Consider the following 19,085-nt stretch of genomic DNA (forward strand, 5'->3'; position numbering starts at 1 on the left):
GGTGGGCTTTTTCCGCTACAGCTCCCGTATTGACCTGTCAGACCCGATTTCAGCTCGGTTTCTCTTTACAACCCTTTCTAGCGCATGTTAAGCCAAAAATACCAAACACACAATAATTATACAAACCAATAAGAATTAACATGTTAATACACTCAGAATTAACATGAATTACTACGAAATACATCGTGTTTTGACCCAACATCACTATAGTAAATAAAAACTTCTTGCTTTTAGATTAATTACCAAAATGCCATTTTAATAAAAAAAAATTTCATTTCACTATTTAATTTTTAATAAGTTAATCATAAAGCCCTTCTATTTTAGTTAAAACATGTTTAGGCTTTAATCTTAGTAATTGTTTTTCATTTTCAACCCTTACACTTTATTACAATTACTATTTGACCCTTAACTTTAGTTTTCACTTTACATTTATTGTAATTACTATTTAGACCCTAAACCTTTATTTTTTTTTTCCTTTCACTTATTTAGTTCGTATGTACCGTCTTAAGTAGGTTATTTTATTCATGTTTCGAACCTGTCGCAAGTATTCTTTTTTATGGTTATAACGAGTGTCGACACCATCACGGACTGAACCGATAACTTTTTGTGACATTCAAATATACCGTTACCGTCGTGACGTGGTTTTTTACTTTTACGTAAAGTTGCACGCACACACATGTGTGTATATAGAGAGAGACGTCCGCCATGCAAGGTTAATGTGATAGGAGATTTATAGGCAGTGGCGGACTTACAATGTTAGTAGGGGAAGCACGGGCTACCCCTCAACCTCGTCTCCGTAATGTAAATATACCTCTTAAGTCCATTTCCGTAGTGTAAAAATACCCTGCAACTTCGTCTCCATTATAAAAAGGATACCCTGGTCTAAAAAAATAAAAAATTAGGATGCCCCTATATTTTTTGATTAGTTCCGCCGTTGTTTATAGGCTCTTTCTTGCATATTTGTAAAACACTACGCACTTGTTTCTTACCGTTCTTTTTTCTAGTTCGAACATTTGTCTAAATATGTGTATACTTTCTTTCTTACTGTTCCATTTTTCTTAGTTCGAACATGTGTCTACATAAGTGTCTACTTTTTTTTCTTACGGTTCAATTTTCTTAGTTTGAATATTTGTCTAACTATCACACCCAATTCAAGGCACATGATATTTAGATAGGAAAATATTAGACCTGGCAAACGGGTTGGGTCGGGTCGGGTCATGGGTCAAAACGGATTCGGGTTAAAACGGGTTCGGGTCAAAACGGGTCAATTATAAAAAGGGTTCTTTTGGTTCGGGTCAAAACGGGTCTGGGTCAGAACGGGTCTGGGTCGGAACGGGTCTGGGTTGGAACGGGTCCGGGTCGGAACGGGTTTCGGGTCGGGTCGGGTCAGGTTTTTTTTTTTTTTTTTGCAATATAACTTTGGTGATCATACGGCCCGTATAAGTACTGACCCGATAACCGAGAACCCATTATAATGAAGAAGTTAATCTTGAATTAGGAGATAAAGATAAAGACGGGCTATAGATAATTATACTGAATTGTTTATTGAGTCTTTATATGGATAATTGTTAGGTTTATTAGATAGGTTTATCTAGTTTGTAGGCTTTGAATTATGGTAGGTTTAGGATGTCATGCAAGTAAATTAATTCTAGTATGGGTAGGATAGGATGTTTTGTTTATTTTATTAATAGAGTTTGAGTCGGGTTAGGACTAGAATAAGTTTAGTATAAATAGATGGTTAGGGTCATTGTAATTAGTGTGCTTTCATTGATAAATTAATAAAAGAGTCGAACAAGTTTGTTCATATTACGTGTTTGTTTATTTGATCAAGGGCCTGATTTCCAACAATTGGTATCAGAGCTTGGTGCCTGCGGTTTTGAGAGTCGTTTTCCGATAAGGGGGTGCCTCCCCTCGCGGGGTTTCACTGGCAGCAAACCAGCGGAGTAGTTGAAGACGAAGCTGGAGAGAAAAAATAGGAATGAAAGCAGTTAGGTCGGCAATTAGAGATCACGGCAAAGTAACAAGTTTTGTTGAATGAAAAGTTGTTTTATTCAACAAGATAAGGTTCAAGTTTGAGATTGCTTGAAGATGTTTATTCAGAAGTGGCATCCATAAAGAAAAAGGTCGGTGAAATTTGTTTCATATTGATCATATTTGCGTGGAACCAAGAGAATCATCATGGGCTCACATGGAACCTTTAGTGGGCTGATGATCATTAAGTTGTGGAATGGTTTCATTAAAATTAATTCAAGGATGCTGTCAAGATAGAGCAAAGTTTTCGTTGGTTGTTTTGATAGCAAGGTGAACAACAAAAGAAAAATTTGGGCAGTGCCTTGGAGGATAGTAACAGAAACATAAGCGAGTTTATGTAAGATTCTCGCAAGAAAGAAGAAAGAAAGAAGCTGATTCAGATCAGCAAAGAAAGAAGAAAGATAGTGCAACCTGCGTGAGAAAGAAGAAAGAAGAAAGAGAGGTGCCGTAAGAAAGAAAGAAAAAAAAACGCAGGTGCAACTCAGGAAGAAAGAGACCGAGAAAGAAGAAATCGACAAAGAAAGAAAGAAAGGTCAGTCGATTCAAAGAAGAAAGAAAGAAAGATGGTGTTGCAAGAAAGTAAGAAAGTAGCAAGCCACAAGAAAGAAAGAACGGAAGTCGATCAGAAAGAAGAAAGATAATCGATAACCGAAAGAAAGAAAGAAGCGAACGTGTGTGGTTCGTAAAGAAGAACGAGAAAGACCGAACCGCATGGTTCGAATAGCAAGTTAGAAAGAAAGTTGATTCGAAGCAAGCAAGCAAGAACGAATTAGCAAGTAGCAAGAAGCGAGGTCAAGGGATTGGAGTAGTCGATAACGATGCGGATATGAAGTGAGTCCAATTCAAGATTAAGGGGGAGAATGAAGAAGTTAATCTTGAATTAGGAGATAAAGATAAAGACGGGCTATAGATAATTATACTGAATTGTTTATTGAGTCTTTATATGGATAATTGTTAGGTTTATTAGATAGGTTTATCTAGTTTGTAGGCTTTGAATTATGGTAGGTTTAGGATGTCATGCAAGTAAATTAATTCTAGTATGGGTAGGATAGGATGTTTTGTTTATTTTATTAATAGAGTTTGAGTCGGGTTAGGACTAGAATAAGTTTAGTATAAATAGATGGTTAGGGTCATTGTAATTAGTGTGCTTTCATTGATAAATTAATAAAAGAGTCGAACAAGTTTGTTCATATTACGTGTTTGTTTATTTGATCAAGGGCCTGATTTCCAACATATAACACTACCCTAAATAAGTACTCGCTGTATCTTCGAATTATATTACAAAAATGATAACGAGTTGATGACTTATCAACTGAGCTATTATACGAATATTTATATAAATAATTTTGTTCTGTGTATTTAGGTGTAACAGTTTCATTGATTCATATAGTTGACGTAATTTAGTCCCACTAGTACGTATCTATCTATCTTTTTTATTAATTGGTTTACAAACTCAAAGTTTATATTCAGCGTCATTTTCAAGAATTATCATTTTGATAAAGTTATTTTTTATCGAAACGGTACGGGTCGAAACGGTTCGCGTCGAAACAGTTCGCGTCGAAACGATACGCGTTGAAACGGTTCGCGTCTAAACGGTTCGCGTCGAAACGGTTAGCGTCGAAACGGTTCGCGTCGAAACGGTTCGCGTCGAAACGATTCGCGTCGAAACGGTACCGGTCGAAACGGTTCGCGTCTAAACGGTTCGCGTCGAAACGATTCGCGTCGAAACGGTACCGGTCGAAACGGTTCGCGTCGAAACGGTACCGATCGAAATGGTTCGCGTCGAAACGGTTCGATTCGAAACGGTACGGGTTGAAACGGTACGAGTCGCAACGGTTCGCGCCGAAACGGTACGCGTCGAAACGGTTCGCGCTGAAACGGTACGCGTCGAAACGGTTCGCGTAGAAACAGTACTGGTCGAAACGGTACGAAACTCGTCCCGACCAGAAACTCGTCTCGGCCCAAAACCCGTTGCGATCCGAAACCCGTCCCGTGCAAAAACTCGTGTCGACCCGAAACCCGACCCGAACCGACCCCGTTCCGATCCAAAACCTGTGTCGTGCCGAAACCCGTCTCGGCCCGAAACTCAGTTTGAACTGAACCCGTTCCGATCCAAAACCCGTTTCGTGCCGTAACCCGTCTCGTGCGGATACTTGTGCCGGCTCGAAACCCATTCCGATCCGAAACCTACCACGTTTCTTTAAGACACTAACCCACATTGACCCATATTTCTTTAATGATGTCGACCCGCTTTGACCCGAAAATAACAAAATGTAATTTCAAATGACCCATTGTGACCCATTTAGTTAAAATATCTTACCCAAACCAACCCATATAATTTTAAAAGCAACCCAAACCGACCCATTTGGAAGGCTTTGGGTCAAGATTGCCCCCTCTAGAAAATATACTCGAATGCTCAAGTGAACTCTTCATACATCAAACTAAGAGCGGAAGTCTTTCATATTTAAAACAGAGAAAAATGCCCGGATAGTCCCTGTGGTTTCGCCTTTTTTCACCTATAGTCCCCAACTTTCTAAAACTACCTGAATAGTCCCGAAGTTTTCATTTTTTGTTCCCGGATAGTCCCTGGGTCTAACTTCAGTTACTTTTCTCTGTTAAAATGATGTGAAATGACAAAAATACCCTTTTCTTAAAAGGCCAAACCACAGGGACTATCCGGGCATTTTTCTCTTTTTATTTATAAAACCCCACCACCACACTTAATCTTCAACATCCACCCACCATCACCCTCCTCCACCCTCCACCATCACCCTCTCTCTCTCTCCCTCTCCAATTCCGGCGAAAGTCCGGCGACTCACGGTGGAACCAGGGTTTTCCGGCCGTTTTTCATGGTGGAACCAGTCTTATTTCAAGATGAAGATGTAATAATGTAAATTTTCCGGCCGTTTTTCATGGTGGAACCAGTCTCAAAGACGGCCGAGAAGTTGCAGTGTAAATTTTCCTCAAATGCTCTAGTAGCATACCCTTTGAGTTGGTTTGTTTCCGCCATACTAACATGTTATGACAGTATAATGGAAGGTGAAGAATCATTGAAACAATTTTCCCCTGAAATGTTTGTTGAGGATCCCAGTGTTAAAAACGCCTTTTCTAGTTAAAAACGCCTTTTCTATCTTGCCCCGTATTATCCTTTTTCATGGTACTGAAGATTTCACAATACCACCACATGCAAGGTTTGACTCCCTCAAAAGTCAAAACTCGTATTTCATTTATTACTTTTTAAAATGTTATACATGATCAGTTTTAAATATTTAACAGTATAACTTTTGTGGAGACTCTCAAGAGAATTGGTGTGCCAGCTGATCTAATACTACACAAAGGAAAAACCCATACAGATTTATTTGTTCAAGTAAGTGTACATTTTAAGTTTGGAACATAATCTTTTTTGACAACTTTAACTTAATTTTTGGATTTCTGTCGAACCGTACAGGATCCTCTAAGAGGTGGTAAAGACGAGCTATTTGACTATATAGTCGATGACATACATGCTGGTGATGTTGATGCGATTGCTAAGGTTGCTATTTGACTATTGTTTCAATGATTCTTCACCTTCCATTATACTGTCATAACATGTTAGTATGGCGGAAACAAACCAATTCAAAGGGTATCCTACTAGAGCATTTGAGGAAAATTTACAATGCAACTTCTCGGCCGTCTTTGAGACTGGTTCCACCATGAAAAACGGCCGGAAAATTTACATTATTACATCTTCATCTTGAAATAAGACTGGTTCCACTATGAAAAACGGCCGGAAAACCCTGGTTCCACCGTGAGTCGCCGGACTTTCGCCGGAATTGGAGAGGGAGAGAGAGAGAGGGTGATGGTGGAGGGTGGAGGAGGGTGATGGTGGGTGGAGGTTGAAGATTAAGTGTGGTGGTGGGGTTTTATAAATAAAAAGAGAAAAATGCCCGGATAGTCCCTGTGGTTTGGCCTTTTAAGAAAAGGGTATTTTTGTCATTTCACATCATTTTAACAGAGAAAAGTAACTGAAGTTAGACCCAGGGACTATCCGGGAACAAAAAATGAAAACTTCGGGACTATTCAGGTAGTTTTAGAAAGTTGGGGACTATAGGTGAAAAAAGGCGAAACCACAGGGACTATCCGGGCATTTTTCTCTTTGAAACATTTGTCTATGTAAAACAAGTTCCAAAACTAAATATAAGTAATTACAAAAGTTCCAAAAACATGGTCTAAGGTCTTTAATACCTTCTATACTTTCTCCTTTCCATGTGAGTTCAATAAGACCATACGAGATCAAGGCCCTATTAACTCATAGATATATGCTAATTAACTATAAACACCATCTTGAAATACTTAAAGTTTAAATAACTACAAACAACATGATCAAGGTCTTCAAAACCTTCTATGCTTGCTAGTATAGTAGTATGACCCATGCTCGATATCCGATCATGTTAAACCACAAAGACTCAATGTATACAAGGTCAAGTCAGTGGCAAAAAGATATCTACAAAACTCAACTAATCTACACTCTATACCCCATTCATATTATCACTCTTAGACACAAGCAAAAGTGTGCATTTAGTTTATATAATACATATAAGCTTATACAAAAGCCTCATACTTTACTAAAGAATAACTTAAGGTGTTACAAAATATATATACACCCACCCTCACACTCACACACGCATGCGCACAAACACACATATATATTCTATAAGAGCTCGAGTGGGGCCTTTATAAGCTAAACTTGATCCGTACATCATTTGACATCCTTTATTATACTCAACCTTGATAAAAGCTCAACTCGAACGAACTTGAGCTTGATATGATGATAAAAACTCTATTCATTTCCAACTCTAGTCTAAGAATACTTATTGGTTTATTTACTTCTTGTAACATATATACTTAATAAGACAACTGAAAATTCCATTTTACCATTCATTTCTAATTTATCAAAAGTGATAAGTAAGGGTAGTTTATAAACAAATGGCTTGAAATCTCCATCTTTCATTAAAAGGCAATGAATATTGAATACTGAAGATGAAAGAAAGCACCCTCTTGTCCCAAAGTAATTGAATATTGAATAGTGTAGGGTCACTTGTAACGTCTCATTGGTAAATTATTATGTAATTGATCCTACCTACCCGCCCAAGATGGTTGCTTTAAAAACCACTCTTTTTTGCATTGCAGATTAATTTCAGACTCCTGAAACTCACTCAAAGCTAGCTACTACTATCAACAAACAACTTCACACTTTACGCGAATCAATTTCTTAAGGTTTGTAAGTTTTGTTTTATCGTTAAGATTTGTTAGTTCTATGTTATCTTTGTTACGTACTTATAACACTTATAACGTGCAACATGAGTTGATAATGTTGCTAGTATCGATATATATAGCGTGCAACATGAGTTGATAAATGTTGCTAATATCGTTAAAAGTATACAACTATGATTGTTATCATAATGCAAGCGCGTTACTATGTACTTGATAAATATTGCTATGATTGTTGTCCGTTGTTTGGGTAAACAGGTTAACTATTTTTTTCTAACTATATATGATTTCATATGAAGTTTTTCTTTCTTATTCCGGTTTCAGTTTACGTGTTTAAATTCATATATTATTGACTAGAATACTAAAGAATTGAATTGTTTGATGATAATACACTAGGTTTTTTAATCGATTAATAGCTTTACATATGTTGTATAAACTTTTTTTTTCCGGTTATTGGTCGAACCTAGTCGGATCCTTAATGAATTTGCTTTATAAGAGCTAAAAAGATAAAGAATAGTGTAGCTATAAACTGGCAAGATTGTTGTTAGATGATATAAGATGGAGAATAGGAAATCTTCATTCACTACAAATAGAGTAAATTACAGAAATGGTCCTTATAGTTTCACAAAATTTTAAAAAGATGCGATGTTTAAAAATTATATCGACTTTTATATTTTAAGTCTATCATGAGCAGAAGTATATAATCACCATTTATAATGTTTTTAAATTACTGAATTACATATGCTTATTATTAAAGTATAGGGACAATTTGTATAAATCATATAATTATGACATTAACACCCTTCTCTTATGCAAGGTTTGCTAGGGTTGTGAGAGTTTGAAATATACATAGAAGGAAGATGGCATACTAGTCATGTATATTATAAATTGTATTTGATGAATAAATAGATGGAAGATGGCATACTAGTCATGTATATTATAAATTGTATTTGATGAAAATAAGTAAATACAAGATTTTAAGTGTTTTGGATGAGTATATTTGATACTAGACTTTTTGGATGGGCAAGTATGATATATATTCTTACAAACTTTTAAGGGTATATATGATGGCTCGCGCCTTGATTGATAGAGTGGTATGATTTACTATGTTTACTAGGGTTGTGTGGTTTAAGTATATCGAGATGTTTGGGTTTGGGTTCCTTGTGAGAAAGAGCGATGTGAAGTAAGACGATGAGGGTGAGAGAGGGACAGTCATGGGGCCAAGAAAAAGAGGCGAACGAGGAAGGAGATGTGGTGTGAGGCGTAAGGACTAAGGAGTGTGGTGAGGTCACAGTGTTGAGGGATTATTCCGTAACTTTTGACAAATCACAAGGACCAATATTATTTTTTTTCTTATTTGTGGTTTTATAGCCTTAGATCATTTCATATAAGCTTTTGTAATTCGATTTTTCGTTTCAAAAGTTGTTCATTTAGATTTAAGTTGTCCATTCAAAACTTGTTTATTTCACTCACAAATGATCAAATAACGAGTTTGAACTATGATCTTAAACCTAAATTTTTTTTTCGAGAAATGGTAACCGAAGGATGATCGGAAGCAAAAAAAAATATATGATCTACAAATTAAGCTACTACTAAAGTTATAAAATGATTGGATTGGTTTTATATGACATCAGGGATTGAGAATATGACATCTCCATTCAGAGGGATTGCAAAGGATATTAAAGGGAGGGCATCATGTTACAAACAAGATTGGATTGCTGGTATTAAGCCTGGATTCAGGTGAACTTATCTAAATGTTTATTCGGAACCTCATTCTAATCCTATTATTTTGCGCAAATATATATATATATATATAGGGAACGATGTTTTTAGCAGTAGTTAGTTATTTGTTTTTACACTTTCTTGTTCTAATGTCGTTGTAGGATACTAGCTCCAACGACGTACATCTTCTTTGCTTCTGCACTTCCTGTCATTGCTTTCGGAGAGCAACTTAGCAGAGACACAGGTACCATGTTATAGTTTGTAAAACACACAAACAGTTTTACAGTAATTAATATGTATTAGACTTTAAAATTTACGTTTTAATGAGACCAATTTTTAAAACTTTCCTTGTGACAAACATAACTTAACTTACCCTATGATGTAACTACTTTTTAATCACATGTATTCCATTTTGATGTATCAAACTTTCAAAACTTGCAATTTGACGTAGATAGATTTCATGCAAAACTACTATTGAGTCGGGTCTCACTGAAAGCAGCCTCTCTCTATTCCTAATGGGTAGAGGTAAGGTTGTCTACATCTTACCCTCTTTAGACCCTACCTTAGCTTTGCTATTGGTGGGATTTACTGAGTATGATGATGATGAGATTTCATTTTCTACCAATTAATGTTACCGACTACATCATCATTGACTACTTGAAGTAGCCAAAATAATAGTCGAAATGCATCCAAAATGCATCAAATCCACAAGTTATAAATGTTTGATGGTGAACATTTGAAGTCTGTTTCATACGATTCGAATAGGTGATAAGTTCAATATATTTTGATGTAGTTCTATGTAGTTAATATCCCGATATATCAGTAATATCAGTTATCAGTCATCTGCTGAGATATCGGTGCAAAATATCATTCAGAATATCGGTAACGGTGATATCGGCGATATTAACCGATATTGGACCAATATTTGACCGATATATCACTAATTTTTCCGATATCATTACCTTTCTTCTTATTTCTATCATTCGTCTTTCTTCTTATTGCTGCTACTAGTGTTTTAAGTATTAATTGTTAGTTATTACTGTTAAATGTTAGTGTTTCAAGTCTTAGTCAGTTCCTACTTGCTACAATTGTTAGTGTTTTGCAAGTTGCAAATTTGTTAATGGTAGGAGAGTATACTAAATTGTTAGTGTTAACTTGCAATATATATAATTTTAGCATGATATTAAAATTACCGTTATCTGATATTTTACCGCATTAACTACTTAGATGTAGTTAACCGTGAAGACTATGGTAGCGCGTTATGCATAAGCTTATTTTTTCAGTTTTTTTTTCTTCTTAGATGGACAATTGAGCACTGTGGAGACATTGGCTTCTACTGCTATATGTGGCATCATACACTCTATTCTTGGTGGACAACCTCTTATGATAGTGGGAGTTGCTGAACCTACAATTATAATGTATACATATTTGTATAATTTTGCCAAAGGGAGACAAGATTTGGGGCCACAATTGTACTTGGCTTGGGCTGGATGGTAACATATCTATAAATCCCACATTATAATTCTTTTTGTCACAACTCACAAACATAGTATATAAACTTAGGCTTTATAGAGAAAGTTCTAGCTTAATAATTTAATAAGTAATCTCAAACTTTACATAATTAGGGATTATGCTCGCGGTTCTATGTTTATAATATACAAAGTATTTATTTCATGTCATTGCGTATTTAACTTAACACGTATTGTTGTTGTATGTAAAGGACTTTAAAACTTACAATTTGATGTAACCAACTTTTAAGCTTTGCTTTTAGTGCAACATGTATAAAAGGTGGATACGTTTTCGTGTATAAAGTTTAATACGTTGGTTAATTTCATCAAAATATAAGTTTTAAAACTTTATTACATCAGAATATAACTTTTTTTTTAAGTTGGTTACATTTAAAATCATGTTTTGAAGTCCAAGACATACAATAGTAACATGCAATTTGTCCTGGAAGAAAGAATTTGGGTTGTTTGCCATGATATCATCCTACATGTTTAAACTGCTTGTGATTTAATAACTTATCATCCTTGGAATTTGGATTTTTTTTCTGCCCATTTTAATTCTATGAAGAGTAAAATGCTAAAATGACCCCTGAGTTTAGGCTACTTTTGCCATTTCAGTTCAAGAACGAAAACTTTTGTATCTGAGTCCCTGAGGTTTCATTTTTGTTGCTATTTTCATCCAATTGGCAAACTGGGTTAGAATTTTCTGTTAACTTCTTCCTTTTTTGTTCTTTTCCTCATTTGTAACCGTCATTTTTTGCCATAATATATTTTACTTAAATGAGGAAAATGACAAAAAAGGGGGAGAAGTTAATAGAAATTCTAACCCAGTTTGCCAATGGGATGAAAATGACAACAAAATGTAACTTCAGAGACCAAGATACAAAAAGTTTTTCATTTTTTTGACTAAAGAGAAATTTAGAGACCATTTTGGCATTTTATTCTTCTATGAAAAATTGTGTAGCTTCTCAATATGTTTTGCATCACTTTTGCAGGGTATGCATCTGGACAGCTCTACTGTTGTTTCTTATGGCAATTTTTAATGCTAGTGATATCATCAGTAGATTTACAAGGATTGCAGGGGAAACTTTTGGGATGTTAATTTCGGTTCTTTTCATTCAAGAGGCCATCAAGGTATTCACACATGCAAAAACAAGTTCCAAGAGTAAATTTAACGAATAGACTCGAGTTTTTTCATCCTATATGAATAGACTCAAGTGTTGGGCATATCGTAAGAAAATCACGAGTATAACCATTTAACGAAACTTGTTTACCACATAGCCGTTGACCTTTGCGGAAAAAAGTAACCGTTATAGATGATTACATCCAATCAAAATAGGCCAAGTGTCTCAATAATATGAAATTTTGTGCATATTATGGCAAGGGTGTACCTATTTATACACCCATTTGCCTATTGGCACACCAAAAAGGTGTTTTTTGTCTTATATGCACACCCTACAGTGTCGAGCTGTGGCCAAAGCGTGACGTTTTAGTCCGGTCAACCAGACAAAAACTGACGGGTCTGTTGACCAGACCAAAACACCGAACTTTGGCCGCGTTTTGGTCCTATCAACCAGACAAAAGACTGACATCCGGTCTGGTTGACAGGACCAAAACGCGGCCAAAGCTCGGCGTTTTGGTCCGGTCAACAGACCCGTCAGACACCCATCAGTCTTTGTCTGGTTGATCGGACCAAAACGCCGCGCTTTGGCCACAGCTCGACACTGCAGGGTATGCACATAGGACAAAAAACATCTTTTTGGGTTGGCTATCTACACACTTGGTGTGTAGATAGTTTGAGCCTATGGCAACTTTTGTTCCAATGGGATATATTGTAGCCAATCATATAATGACACATCAACATATGGTGCAAAAGTCTGTATGTTTTGCGTCATTGTACACATGTCAAGCTTCTATTAGGCAGTTGGCGCAAAACCTTCATTGTCTTTAAGTTTTGGGCCCAATGTTATTCATCCAGTTGTAGTTTATTTAGTAAAAAAAATTTGGACAAAGTGACAAGATTTTTTTAAAAAAAAGTTATATATATCAATGGCTATATTGAATATTTAGTCAAAATGTCTTATTCTCATGATTTTCCTTTAAAAAAAAATCCTCATATCCATTAGGGACCATATTTGGTTTAATTGAAGTATGATTTTTTTTAACTAGGGACTAGCGAGCGAGTTCGGCATTCCCAAATCCGAGGACCCGAATTCAGTTCAATATCAATTTCAATGGCTTTACACTAACGGACTGCTAGCGGTTATATTCTCGTGTGGCCTACTATACACCGCGTTACAAAGCAGAAACGCTAGATCATGGTTGTATGGGGCAGGTGAATAATTTTAAAAACAAAATATTCCACATTTTCGCACGTTTATGTCAAGTTTATTGCAACCATAATGGCTTTTTAACAATTTGCTATATCATTTTAAATGTAATTAGGGTGGCTTAGAAGTTTCATAGCAGACTATGGGGTTCCATTGATGGTTGTAGTGTGGACTGCACTATCATTTTGTGTACCAAACAAAGTCCCCTCTGATGTTCCTAGAAGACTTTATAGCCCACTTTTATGGGATTATGAATCATTATACCATTGGACTGTAATCAAGGTATGTCTTTGCAAAATTCCGACCGGCTAGGTAACGCGTCAAACGGGTAACCTTTTCTATTTTTGTTTAACGGATCGTTGGGTTGGGTTGACCCAAAACACTTTTTGTCCAAAACTTTATATTTGTTACACAAGTAATATAATTATTGTGTTCAACATGATTATAAAAGTTACATTATTTCAAAAATAATAATATTTTTGAATAAAAATTTAGGTGTAATATAATATTTTTTTAAAGATAATTTTTCTCATTAATGTGACCCAAGTATTATATGCCGCTTATGAGGTGACCCAAATATTGATTTAGTTTCTTTTACTCACATTTTATAAAATTGCTAGAAAATTTTAGATGAAAGTTTATCAAATGCATAAAGGAAAACATATTGATACTTGGGTTGGGTCGAGGTGTACAAAAAGCCGAACTCGAAAAAAAAAACCCAGACCCGGGTTTTATAAACACCGGGTATTGTAAACCTGAACCTGACCCTACCCTACGGGGTAGGGTCCGGATATGGTATTTGTTGTGGGAACCCGAACCCAAACCCAAACCCAGGTTTTTTTTCAACCTGATTTATACCCGGGTTTTGTTAATACCCGTACTCAAGTTTTTTTAATACCCGTACCCGGGTTTTTTGATATCCGATTATGTATACACTTTTATGATATATAAACTTAGTAATATTTCTAAGTTTCTAATATATTGGAAGTTTATGTTATAAATGTTAAAGTTTATAAACCCAAAAATGGAGTTGGAAACATAAAAACACAAAAATATGAAATAAAAAAGAGTTGCGACATCGGGTTTTTTGCATACCTGTATAGGGTTTTCTAATACCCGGCCCGGAAAACAATTTTTTATACCCGTAAATGCAAATAGGGTATTTTAATACCCGGGTATAGAAAACCCGAACCCGGCACTAGGTATGGTTTTCTTGGCCAATACCCGAACCCAACCCGGGGATTGCGAATACCCGACAAATCAATACCGGATTACCCGAGTATATACCTGAACCCGGGTATTCAAAAAAAACCTGGTTATGTGCACCTCTAGAGTTGTCTAATATTTGGGCCACCATATTGAAAACTTCCTATTTTTCGGGCGATCCATGTATGTATTAATCAGGCCCATTCGACGCATATATAGTACAATTTTTTTTTCTTGATATTACTTGTTTCATTAGAACATATTTTGAATCAACTTATTTTTTATTAATGGAGTCTAAATTGTCACATATACTTACTTTCTTATAATTGACATGTTTTAGGACATGGGTAAGGTTCCTTTCGTGCATATCATGGCTGCCTTCGTCCCGGGTGTTATGATAGCCGCGCTTTATTTCTTCGACCACAGTGTTGCTTCGCAATTGGCTCAACAAAAAGAGTTCAATCTCAAGAACCCATCTGCCTATCATTATGACATTTTCCTACTCGGATTTACGGTATGTAACTTCTTGTTAGACATTGTTTCATCAAATGTTTATATGGTCCTTGTGTTTTGCACTTTGTAACACATTTAGCCCCCAGCTTTTTTTCCAAAAGTATATGCATAGTTCCTGAGGTTTGCACTTTGTAACGCAATTAGTCAATAATTTGGATCTGCTAAAACCTTTAGATTTGATGGATGCAGACTAAATGCATTACAAAAATGCAAACCACAGGAACCTCTGTGTAGTTTTAGAAGCTAAGAACTAAATTCAAATTTTTGGTAAACCGCAAGAACCATCTGTGTACTTTATTCAACTATTTATTTACAATAGAATATTTACAAAAGTTGGTTACCTCTTTATTTTTTATTCAATCAACTCTTCTTGTTATATAACTAACCTTATTTTCCTATATTACTAAATGTTCTCCAAGACATTGCTTTGTGGATTGATTGGATTACCCCCTGCAAATGGTGTTTTGCCTCAGTCTCCTATGCACACTAAAAGTCTAGCTGTTCTTGAAAGACAGGCAAGTCCAAATTCTTTTTTCTAACTTAAAAAAAAAAATCATTTTTTTCTTCTTCACCAATTGAGTCAAAATCGATAACAATCGAATTACTCGACCAGTTTATCAAGAAGAAGATGATGGAGAGTGTCAATGAAAGCGTGGAACGAAAAGCTAGCATTTCAGAGATCTACAACACGATGCAAAGGGTGTTCGAAGATATAGACAACTCCCCAATGGTAAATGTTCCATCAATTATTCGTACAAGTAGCGCAATTGGTTTTTAAAATTTGATAAACAATATCATTTATTTGATTATTTAGAGGTAAATAGCGAGTCTAATACAACAAGGTTTACTTTTGAATAAAGGTAAAATAAAATGATTTAAATGTACCAAAATGTAATGAACTTGTCACATATTTAAATTATGCATAGTGAACTTCAAAAGTTTTCTGTTAACATATCAAACTTTCAAAACTTACATATTTATAAGTGTATTTTCCTTATATTTACTTAAATTTTATATCTTCTTAATTCATCCTTACATGTGTCTTTATTTTCTATGTGTCATTATCACCTTGTCATGAAAATGAGTTACAAAGATATAACATTGCTCGTTTAATTATATGTTTTTTCGGTGACCCAGTATAGCGTATTCACTTTAAAAACACATATTATCGCGTATTCACTTTAAAAACACATATTAAAACACCCCATTATGATTTCCTCATAGTATTTTCAACTAATCGCGTTCCAGTGCAGACAAACGGAGTCGTTAGTGAACTAAAAGACTTGGAGGACGCAATAATGACCGTAGAAGATGGGTTCGAAAACACAAAGGAGAAGTTCGTTCTTGAGAAACACATTGATGCTTACTTACCCGTTCGAGTTAACGAGCAAAGAGTCAGCAATTTTCTACAATCGATCCTTTTAGCCGCGTCTATGTGTGCTATGCCCCTAATCAAATTGATACCCACCTCGGTTTTATGGGGTTATTTTGCTTATATGGCCATTGACAGCCTTCCTGGAAACCAATTTTGGGAAAGAGTCTTACTTCTTTTCGTACCCTATGGACAAAGATACAAGTAAGTTATTTTACAAGTTTTTTTTATTAGAGGCGGGAAAATGGACGGGTTGAGTAAGGGATCATGTCATATGGGCTTTGGGCCGGGTTAGGTTGACCTACTAATTATCTTTTTGAATATTGCAATAACCAACCATTAGCAGGGTTGTGCACGGTTCGGTTTGTTTTTTTAGCATTAACCGAAGTCATCAGTTAATCGGTTCAGTTTATTTGGTTAATTTATCGGTTTTTGGTTCGGTTAATAACCAAACCAAACAAGGGCTAATTTTTTTTACTTAGAAATACATGTAATGGTAGTATAAATACATGAAGTGGTATATAAATAAATGAATTGAAGGTATAAAACATAAAATGAAGGTATAAAAGCTAGAAATATATGAAAATATAAATAGTTCAGTTCGGTTCGGTTAATTCCGGTTAACCAATGATACAAAAGAATAACCAATTTTTGGTTAATTTGGTTTTGGTTAATTTCGATTCGATTTCGTTGATTTTTGTTCGAATTCGGTTACCGGTTCGGTTAACGTTCACCCCTAACTATTCTATTAGTACTAACTCCGAAAAGTGCACACAAATGTTTAACATATCTCTTGGCACAAAAGATGTAAAGTTGTATACATTTGAATGTAAAAAGTTTTAAAGACATAGGTGTGTTAGTTTTTAAAATTAATAATATTTCAACATGTGTAGACATAAAATTAATATTAATAATATTTATAAAATGTAAAAGAAGCTGACTGGGTTTGTCCATCTAGACCATAATTTAGTGTTACAATATCAATGTATCTTATGATCGAAAATTGGCAGGTTTGTCGAAAAGGTTCACACTTATTTTGTCGAGACCGTGCCATATGGAACCATCGTTGTATTCACCGTCTTCCAGATTGTTTATTTCTTAGCGTGCTTCGGGGTGACATGGATTCCAATCGCGGGTGTTCTCTTTCCTCTGTTGTTCTTCATCCTCATTGTTATAAGACAATACATTCTACCAAAGATGATTCTCCCTCGCCATTTGTACGAATTGGATGCAGCAGAGTTTGACGAAATTGAAGGTGGTCCATCAGAACCTCTGTTAAAGTAAATATACAACGATGTTTAATACAAAATCAACTTTAAGTTGAAAACTACGAAAACCATATAAATACTTGTTCATATTAGTTAAATTGTGATATATAAGATGATTGTGTAACTATATCATTTATTTTGATAATGCACTATGTACAAATGATTATATAGTTGTTGTGATTCTCGGCTTAAAAAGTGATTTTATATTAAATAATATAGCTACAAACCATGACCTCAAGAATTATGGTTGGTAAATAACATTTGTTATCATTAGTATAGTGGCCAATGTCATATATAGCCTTGCCATCATAAAAGACTCAACATTATTTTTGTTTCATTGTTTATTCTTTTGTGTTGAGTCATTATTATAATTTTCATGGTGTTATGTATATACATTTTCTATAGAATTTTTTAGGTATATACATTTTCGACCCTCGGTTTTATAAAAAGTAGATATATACTTTTAGGTCTGGTGACTTCCGACCTCCTGGTGGAAATTTTCAAGCTTCGCCACTGGTATGTGGAATTGGTTATTGGAAATATTTATACGAGTAACTATTATTAAACACTTCATACAGTTGGTTGGTTGAATATGTAAAATGTAAATAGTCAACCTAATTTAAGCATGTATACTATTTTTGCAATAGTCGTCAATAATTGGATTCATAACTAAATATACTATTTCACCTTTCAAAAAAAAAAAAAAAAAAAAAAAAAAAAAAAAACTAAATATACTATTTTCATGACCAATTCAATTCCAATTAACCATAATTAATGGTTAAACACCCAAAAGTGAATTTGAACACATATCGCTTAATTCCAACCCGATATATTTGTTTTAAAATTACCAAAAACGAGTTTTATCAACTTAATCTATGTGGATTTTAAAAACTGGAAAACATTCAAAATAGTATATCTTATTGTTCAAACTCAATTTTAGCCATTTGATCAATCGATTCATATGGGTCAACTTCAACATGTTCACCAAGGTGGCAATATTCATAATATTACCTTGTATTTCCATTAATAATAGTTCCAATATAATGGTTTGTATTTTAAAAAATCCATAAAATTCCACCCGTTAAATTCCAAACCCATTAATTTCACATATCTCCCCATTACAACATTTTACCCCATTTTCCTCACATAGTGACGCGTAAGCCACATGTTAAAAAAGAGCCAAACCACATGCCTTACTACTACGTATGGTCTTATTACTAATTGATTTTTAAATGTTAAAAATGACAAAGTTATTAAACAAGTCGATTCAACTCGTTATCGAAATATTGACCATAATATCTTTCTTTCTTTTTTAAACGGCATAATATCTTTATTTTATTTATTGAAATTAGAGTAAATTGTCATTAGTCTCTAAGGTTTGGTACAAATTGTCATTTTAGTCCAAATAGTTTTTTTTCTCCTCTGGGTCCCTAACTTTTCAATTTCTTGCTATTTTGATCACATTGCCTAATTCAGTCTAAAAATCTGGTTATAACCAGAGGTAATTTGGCATAACTGTTGTGTAGTGATAACCAGAGGTAGTTTACAACATAATTTATAAACCTCATAATAATTTAATGCCAAAAATATCCCAGATTATAACCTGTTTTTTAAACTAAGTTAGTTAATGTGATCAAAATGACAAGAAAAAAATCAGGGAACCAGAAGAGAAAAAAAAACTTTTTCAACTAAAATGGCAATTTAGACAAAAACTCATAGACTAAAATGGCAATTTACTTTTGAAACTAAAAACCGCATAATATCTTTATTTTATTTATGAAACTTAAAAAAAAAAGAGTGAATTGCAAGTTTTGTCCTTTATCTTTAGGCTATTTTGCAAGTTTTGTCCTTTATGTTTAAATTTGACGAGTTTTGTCCTTTATGTTTG

At 34.7% G+C, this 19,085-nt stretch overlaps 1 protein-coding gene across 1 annotated transcript; it reads left to right on the forward strand.

The window, feature by feature from the left end:
* Nucleotides 1–7,156: 7,156 nt before the first annotated feature.
* On the forward strand, nucleotides 7,157–17,364 carry LOC118491700 (boron transporter 4-like). The gene is made up of 12 exons (XM_035989695.1): nucleotides 7,157–7,287; nucleotides 8,916–9,021; nucleotides 9,165–9,247; nucleotides 10,304–10,496; nucleotides 11,504–11,642; nucleotides 12,678–12,843; nucleotides 12,954–13,120; nucleotides 14,385–14,558; nucleotides 14,977–15,072; nucleotides 15,171–15,287; nucleotides 15,811–16,133; nucleotides 16,940–17,364. The coding sequence occupies exons 2-12, from the start codon at nucleotides 8,927–8,929 to the stop codon at nucleotides 17,211–17,213; spliced, it is 1,827 nt and encodes a 608-aa protein (XP_035845588.1). The 5' UTR covers nucleotides 7,157–7,287; nucleotides 8,916–8,926; the 3' UTR covers nucleotides 17,214–17,364.
* Nucleotides 17,365–19,085: the final 1,721 nt, after the last annotated feature.

This window comes from Helianthus annuus, chromosome 4, assembly GCF_002127325.2.
Source record: "Helianthus annuus cultivar XRQ/B chromosome 4, HanXRQr2.0-SUNRISE, whole genome shotgun sequence".
NCBI lineage: Eukaryota > Viridiplantae > Streptophyta > Magnoliopsida > Asterales > Asteraceae > Helianthus > Helianthus annuus.

Coding starts and splice junctions, on each gene's coding strand:
- LOC118491700 (XM_035989695.1), top strand. CDS start 8,927: ATGACATCTCCATTCAGAGGGATTGCAAAGGATATTAAAGGGAGGGCA. Junction 9,248..10,303: donor GCAACTTAGCAGAGACACAG/GTACCATGTTAT, acceptor TTTTCTTCTTAG/ATGGACAATTGAGCACTGTG. Junction 15,288..15,810: donor ATATAGACAACTCCCCAATG/GTAAATGTTCCA, acceptor GTTCCAGTGCAG/ACAAACGGAGTCGTTAGTGA.